The sequence below is a fragment of the Telopea speciosissima genome, chromosome 2, assembly GCF_018873765.1.
Source record: "Telopea speciosissima isolate NSW1024214 ecotype Mountain lineage chromosome 2, Tspe_v1, whole genome shotgun sequence".
Taxonomy (NCBI): Eukaryota; Viridiplantae; Streptophyta; class Magnoliopsida; order Proteales; family Proteaceae; genus Telopea; species Telopea speciosissima.
In genome coordinates this window covers 79288715-79297057 of record NC_057917.1, presented here as the reverse complement: position 1 = coordinate 79297057, position 8343 = coordinate 79288715, and the positions used below count along the sequence as shown (strand labels likewise).

Below are 8343 nucleotides of genomic sequence, written 5' to 3'. Positions count from 1 at the left end.
AATGTGAGCATGCGCGTTAGCATCACATGAGGCAGGATTCCACCTTCCTATGGGGGCCGGGATAGTCATTTCATACCCTCCCGTGTCCAGACATCAAGGTCACAGTACCAGCCACCAGGTAGCATTATTTCCCCCTAAAAAGAAGGTTACTACTCACTCTTTTTTTTTTTTGGGGGGGGGGGGGGGGGTTGGGGGGAGGGGCTACCTATCTAAATGTCCAATGGGACTTTAACTACAACTACAACAGAGAGAGGGAGTGCTCTTATAGCACAAGGTGAAGACAAGAGAATCGAATCTGAGACATCCTCTGAGCCATCACTCTATCGGCAAGACACTAACCAATTGAGCGAGCAATTGTCTTCACCTAGTTTGAATTAATATCAGAATAATATGATAAAAATATAATTATTCCCAAAGTTCTACAAAGAGACACTTGGAAGTCAAATGAACTCTAATCTTTTTATTATTATTATTATCAACTCTATCCTATTCTACTCTTTGGGGGGGGGGGGGAGGGAAGGTGAGAACCATGAAGGTTGAACCCAACACTTCCTTCATGGTATGATGTTGATTTTAACACTCACACTCTGCTAGACACTTGTTCTCGATGAACTCTAATCTTGCTTTGCAAGAACACTGCTAAAAAGTGTAATTAACTATAAAGCATGTAACCTTAGGGTCTATCCATCCATAAAATTTAGGCCCATCTAATCAGATAAAAATCATCTGCAGTGCTTAATCTTGCGGTGCCTTTGCAGTTCAGGTATGTAAGCTCAACACGTGGAAGATGCTTCATCCAACGGTGCGAGCTTGAGCAAAAAGGAAAAAAAAATAATGACAATAAATCTATACGCCTTATACTGGTGTTTCTCAGTCATGTATGTGCAGGCCTTGCCTGGTCTTGCACATGAAAGTCCTCCTTCGTAGGTTAAAAAAGGGTGTGACAATTACTATTAAGTTTATGACATAATAACCCAAATTATGCATTCCTTAAATAAAAATTTAAAAATATAATGGCTTTTTTTGTGTAATCTTAGTTACCTAGAAATGGCATTGATCCACATGCAATCCATGTGCAAAAAAGCTAGCTTAGAAATAATGCAAGATAGTAGTATAATTTAATGAAGAAACTTGAAAAGTCAAGCTAGATTCAATATATAAAGTTAATCTATTAAGATCCACCGGAATAATATTTGATTACATTTTAACTCACTCAAATTTGTCTTATCCTGACTAATATGGGTCAATGAGAAAAAAGCATACTTTAATCATTTAATTGTAATTAATGTTAAATTATTTGATGACAAAAATTTTCCTAGACCAGCACCTGGAGAGGTTCCTAGACGGGCAATCCAAAATTTGCCATGTGGAAAATGATGTAGCCAGTTTGATTGTTGGACATTAGGAGATTGTTTGAATTGCTCGCTGTCCCATGTAAGTCCATGCACCTCTTGTAGTCCATAGTACTCTCTCAATGGTCCAAAATTAGTTCAATGTTTTGTCCTGCGATATGATCAACTCCAATTAAGCTAAAATTTGACATGTGAGTTTGTGAAGTTAGGGTATACATGTTCACAAAATCTTAAACTCATCTAACTAACTATGTGGCAAAACTAGGTATATATTCATGGAATCCTTTTATTGTACGATCTTTTTGTCTTTTCTCACAGCTTCTCTATTACTCACTTTTCAACTGAATATTGTTTGTTTTTTAACCTCTCTAATTTGTATCATGTCAAAATACCCAAACTATTTAAAATAAGGGGAGCGTGGCTCCTATGTGCACACGGAGGCCAATTAGAGCACGAGTAGAATCATCATGGAGGTGGGATTTCTGTCTTTTATAGGGGGCTGGGCAATCATTTCACCCCCACTGTCTAAGAGTGGGCGGTATACTCCCCCACAAATAACTTTTCTCCTTAAAACTATCTTGCTCAACATGACCTGACAATGCCATTCCTTAATTATCTTAAATGTGTTCCCTTCTTTTTTTTTTACAAATATTTTTGCCACTCAACATCCTTGATCTGTTTGGACTTATTTTATTTGTTTATATCTTATCAATAATGATTCAGTTCCACACATATTCATCCGTCTTTTTCCTTTTTTTAAGTTATTGTAGACACCAATTTTGCTAACCTAACCAAATGTTGGTCAATTTAGGATTGTGCACAGTAGTAACAATTTAAAAAAAATAAAATAAAATCCTGAGATGGTTGAAAGACTATTGCAGCTTCAAGAGGATTTTGTTGGTCTTTTAATGCAAATTACTTAGTGGGCCAAGGCGATATTTTACGAGATAGAGACCTCCCCCGAACAAAAACATCTTGCTTGGGGATATGAGCTTAGGCAAGATCCTGCAAATACGAGAATGTTTCACTTTAGTGATGATCTTGTAAACAAAGTTACATAGACTAATTGGCCTGAAGAAAACTCTGTTGGATCCTCCCTTTTTGGAATAAGAGAGATCAATGTTGAGTTGACTGCTTTCAGAATGTTGTCTCTTGAGAAAAAGTCTCTCAAGACTGTGTTTGGTATGCATTTTGGGTCAATTTTGCATTATTGGATGATAAAAATAACTATTTTTATGATATGAGAATGCGAAATCAACATAGAATTCCAGATCGATTACTCATTCTCGGATGAAAAAAAATTATTTTTTTATTGTCCGAGAATTCAAAATCAACCTAAAATGCATTCCAATAATACATACTAAATACAACCTAAGTATACCAATATTACTCTGGTATTTTGACAAGTCTTGAGTACACACACATACACACGATATTAAACCACTTCTTAATTTAACCATTAGCTGTACTTGAAAAATAAACACAACCTAAGTATATATATATTTTTTGTAAGAACAACCTAAGTATATTACTTTGGTATTTTGGCAAGCCTTGATTACACACACATACACACGACATTAAACCATTTTTTAATTTTACCATTGGTTTTACTTGAAAAATTATACAAATTAATGTCTTCCACAACTAAGTCAAAGTCTAAATTAGACAAAAATGAGGTCCCAAATCATGTTTCAAATTTCAACACTATCTTCTTCCACACTTGCTAAGGGGGACAAGGATAGTTTGAATAAAATTTAGGTTTTAACAAAATAAGACACTTCAAGTATTATCAAGATCGTGATTTGTCTTGATTTCAATAAGCTTGGAGAGTCCAATTTTAGGGTTTTGGGATCGGATCACTGGGTTTTAGATTTGAGAGGTTTATTTTAGGGTTTTTTGGATCGATTTGGCCGATTTCAAGCAAAATTGTTCCTTCATCAATCCCGATTCCCGAGTTTAAATTCCTTGAGTATTATACATATTTATTTTGAAGGAGAGAGTTCGGAGTGTGGCCTATGCTAGCATTCCCATGAGTCTATCTTTCTCATCCCCATTCAAAAAGACACCTATACCCCCATGTTTTGAGGAGGAGGGAGATAGACATATGAAAGTTCTAGTGTAGGCCCACACTCCCGAACAAAAAACTACCTCCCTTATTTTGAATAAAAATTTTGTTAAACGAAATATTGGTTGGGTAAACCGGTAAAGTTGATGAATCGAAACAATTTTTTGACCCGATGATTTTCCCAAAAGTTATTCCACACTGCTGAGGCCTATCACCTATGGTGTACGAAAGTACGAAACCCCTCCCGACTCCCAAGGCTGAGAATTGAAAACCCAAAATCATTCCGTTTCCTTCAATCCTTCTTCCCTCCCTCTCGACTTTACTCGTACGGTTCCCTCGCAAGTCTCAACCTCGACCTCAGCTTTTCCGGTGACCACTCAGGTGAACTGCTAAGTCTCCTATCCCCGCAATCACCTTGGGCAATAGGCCCTCCTCCACCTGGTAAGCTCTCTCTCTCTCTCTCTCTCTCTCTTTCTCTCTTTGTTGTGTGTGTGTGTGTGTGTGTGTGTGTGTGTCTGCGTGTGTAAGCGTTGCCAGAAATTGGGGCACCCTCAGCAAAAACTGAAAGCCCTTACTCCTTGTTATGTACATTCAGGTTCCCTTCCCTCAGAAATGCAGAGTACCCAACTTATTGTCAGAAATCGCAGCTGCCCCAAGCTCTCTCTTGTCAGAAACTGCAAAACCTCTCAACTCATATTGCAGAAATACAGGCTCCCACCATCTGTTCATTGAGATGTAGCCTACCCTTTTGGAAAATATGAAAAAGGGTTTTGTATATTTCTAATTCAAGCTCAGTATATAATGTCCTGATATCCCTTTCACATTTGGCCTTGTTGGTTTGGATTTGAACATTTTGACTGAGTGAATGTGTGATTCTTGCTTTAAGTTGTTTAATTCATTATATCTTGTTGTTTTAAGGGAATGGATGAGTCGACAATTAACCAACCTGAGCAAGTCATACAATGCAGCCCTCAACCTGAGCAAGTCACACAGTGCAGCCCTCAATCTGAGCAAATCATACATTGCGACCATGGTGTCCTTGTAGAGTATACACCCCGGATGGGCTTAGAGTTTGATTCAGAGGTTGCTGCTTATGATTTCTACAATGTCTATGCTGGGATGACCGGATTTAGTATAAGAAGAGAGTACGTGAATAAGAGTAGGAAAACAGGGCAAATAACTTCAAGGAAGTTTGTATGTTGTAAAGAGGGTTTTCGGGGTAAAGATAAACGTGATGATCTGACGAAGAATCCTCGAGCAGAGACAAGAACTGGTTGTGGTGCACATTTGATTATTACACTAAAGAAAGGGAGCAATAAATATCAGGTTTCCAGCTTTGATGCTAGTCATAACCACCCTCTTCATGTTTCAGCTTGTGCTCATATGATGCCATCACAAAAGAAGATCTCTAATCCTCAATCTGTTGAAATAAAATCTGCATATGGATCGAGACGTAAGCAAGCAAGTGGGAGGGAAGATCTTGGTTTCGTGGAACAAGGTAAAAATAATTACCTTAAAACCAAACGACAGCGGGACTTGGAATATGGAGCAGCAGGTGGTTTGTTAAGGTATTTCCAAAATAAAGCAAAAGAAGATGTCTCCTTTTATTATGCGGTGCAATTGGACGTTGTTGAGCAAATAGCAAATATTTTCTGGGCTGATTCGAAAATGATTATTGATTATGGATTCTTGGGCGATGTTGTGGGTTTCAACATGATGTATGGAGCTAACAAAGAGTTTCGGCCATTAGGAGTTTTCTTCGGGTTTAATCACCACAAGGAGACCGTTGTTTTTGGGGCTGCACTGTTATATGATGAAACCGCTGACTCCTTCCAGTGGCTGTTTGAGACTTTCTTTGATGCGATGTCAGGGAAGAAGCCTAAGACCATCTTCACTGATCAAGATCCAAAAATGGCAAAGGCTATCTCATTGGTGATGCCAGAATCATACCATGGGATTTGTACTTGGCATATGAACCAAAACGCAAAAAAGAATTTAGGTCTTCGTTTTGATTCTAAACATGAGTTTTGGGCCGACTTCAATGCATGTCTTTATCAATTCGAAGAGGAAGAGGAGTTCCATAGTGCTTGGGATGTATTACTTGATAAGTATGATCTTCGAGAGCATCCTTGGTTGAATGATCTATCAAAGATCAAGGAGAATTGGTCCTCCCCATATATGAAGCGGATTTATACCGTGGGAATGAGGAATACACAGCTTTGTGAAAGTTTTAATTCAGATCTAAGGAATTTCTTGAAATCTGACGGCGATTTGATAGAGTTCTTTAAACACTTTGAAAAGAAAGTTAGTTTAAAGCGGTACAAGGAGTTGGAATCTGAGTATGAGTCAAGGCAAAAATTGCCAAAATTAAAGATGAAAGCACCTATGCTGATACAAGCAGGAGATATTTACACCCCCTTTATATTTGAGGAGTTTCAAAAGGAGTATGAAGAGTACCAAGGAGCTTTCATTTTAGAGCGCAGTGAGGGTGGGTCCACACGTGAGTACTTGGTTGCAATTTATGGTCAAAATGAGGTGCGTAAAGTTATAGGAAACCATGTAGAGCAGACTGTTTCATGCAATTGTAGGAAATTTGAAACATATGGAATTCTCTGCAGCCATGCTTTAAAAGTACTAGATGTGATGGATATTAAGTTGATTCCACATCATTACATCCTAAAACGTTGGACAAGAGATGCTAGGGATGGGACTGTGCATGACATCACTTCTTCTGATGTTCAAGCAGAAGGTGACTTGAAAGTTGCAGCTCGATATAGGACCTTGTGCCACAATTTGGTGAAGCTAGCATGCCGAGCAGCTGAATGTGAGGAAGCATTTTTGCTTGTGGCAAACACTTCAAGTGAACTAAGCAAAAATGTTGAAGACATTTTAAGGAGACAATCAAGTGCAGACCAAGATAGTACTGGAGTTCATGTATCCTCCTCGTCCATATGCGTAAGAAATGAACAAGACAACCAGTTGGAGAACCCAGAAATCCGACTTATGAAAGCAAAAGGGCTTAAGAAGAGAGAGGGTCATAAAAGTGGGGAATGTTCAAAAAATTGCATTGAGAAGCAGGCAAAGACAACGAAACTTGACTTGATGCAACCTCCCACGACATTAGAAAATTTTTATCCTTATCCTCCATATGCATTTCACTCTCATACAGTGGTAAATTTCATGCTTTAATTTCTTTTTTTTTTGTTCTATATCATAGTCATTGTTGTTATTGTTTCTTTACATCTCAAGGTAATTTATTTACTTTTTTTGGTCGCAGGGTGCTGAGATACCTACAAGCGCATTACAGGGTAATGGAGTAGAACCTCAAGTTGTTGAAAGATTCTTACATAATTCAAATCCATAATTCATCTGAAGGTTCTTTCCAAGCTTCAAATAGTACTCCATGCATTCAGGTATGTATGCAATGAGTGGTGAGGTTCTTGAGAGAATTCTCTCTAAGAATGGGTTTTAAGTTCAGGCAGGACCCCTCCTGTCTATTTCCTTTTATCAGTTTTGATTTATTAATAGATTTTTGGAGGGCTGCTCGTGGTTCTGGAGTTGTATATCCTGTTTCAATGTTCATCCTTTAAGATTCTGGACTTGGCCATCCTGTTTTAGTTGCATTGCACATGCAATTGTATTAATGTCATTAATGAGAGATAAAAGGAGGTAAACTTGAAGATTACTCACCAGGGTCTAGCCAAAAACAATTGTCCAATGAAATGGTTTAAGACTTTACAGGGCATAAACTGAAGTATGAAGGTAGTATAAAGTTTGTCTGGATTGCCTTCATACTCACAGTTTGATTGGAAGTATGAAACTTAGTCATGTTTGGTATTAAAGCGGATGGTATCTTCTTTGGAATTGGTTATCGCTCTTAAATTTACTGCAGTGGATAGCTTTCAGTCATATAAAATTATGATTGTTCACTTCGAAAGATTTTTCTTCTGCTGTTGATTGAATTGATTTTGCTAAATTTTGTTAGACAATGCATTGATTGAATAAATAAAGGGAATAAAATCCCCTCATCGGCGATGTGGGGATTCTTTCCCGTGCAGCTGTGCCCTCTCACATCTGATTATGTGAGCCTCTCACTGACACTCTCTCCTCCCACACCATATGGCCCTCCCTGTTGACGAAGCTGGCTCCCGCTCCACTATTGATGTGGGAGATTTCATCCACAGCAGCGGTGTGGGAAATCCGTGCCCATAAATAAATGAGGTGGTCTAATTGTGTAGTTGACTAGTTTTATACTTGTATTTACCTTTTAAGCGGTCTTTATGAACATTAAATGGAAAAGAAATCAAAGTTTGGCTGGTTTTGCTTTGATACAAAGAATAGCCTGTATTTGAAAAGCCTAAAATCCTTTTAAGAAAATGGAATAGAGGGAATCCTATTTGTAATCATGAACCCACGACAGTTAAAAGAACAGCACCATCGTTTCTTTCATTCACCCCCAACATTATTAAAGTAAAGGGAAAAATCAAGAAACAAAATATCAAACAATATTATTAGATATTAATCCTTGTAAGGTTTAATGACTTTTGTTGACCTGCACAAGAACTTAGGATGCACAAATTGACTCCAATATTTAATGACATGTGTCAACCCAATACTAGAGCTTAAATGAACTCCAACAAATTTACAGAGCAAAAGCAATGAGGTAGAAGTAAAAAAAAGTGGAAATTTGTAACTGGCTAAAACAGAACCAACTAACCAAGATCAAACCAAGAGAAGTAGAGAATATCCCTGGCTTAAAGATTTAATCAGATTCTTAGATGTTAAGGGCTTAGCCTGCCTTACCTCAACCAGAATTGAGTTGTTACAAGCTTTATTAAGTGAACAAACATAATCTGAAACATTCAAAGCCCCCTACCCAGGGAAGGGAAAGGACAAGATGGGGTTTAAGGGTTCAGAAAAGACATG

The 8343-nt window shown here is 37.9% G+C and overlaps 1 protein-coding gene across 1 annotated transcript; it reads left to right on the top strand.

Moving 5' to 3' along the window:
* The first annotated feature begins 3656 nt into the window (after positions 1-3656).
* On the top strand, positions 3657-7355 carry LOC122653286 (protein FAR1-RELATED SEQUENCE 5-like). The gene is made up of 4 exons (XM_043847262.1): positions 3657-3858; positions 4013-4209; positions 4334-6588; positions 6695-7355. Exons 3-4 carry the CDS (start codon positions 4339-4341, stop codon positions 6779-6781), a joined length of 2337 nt encoding a protein of 778 aa, XP_043703197.1. The 5' UTR covers positions 3657-3858; positions 4013-4209; positions 4334-4338; the 3' UTR covers positions 6782-7355.
* The last annotated feature ends 988 nt before the right edge of the window (positions 7356-8343 follow it).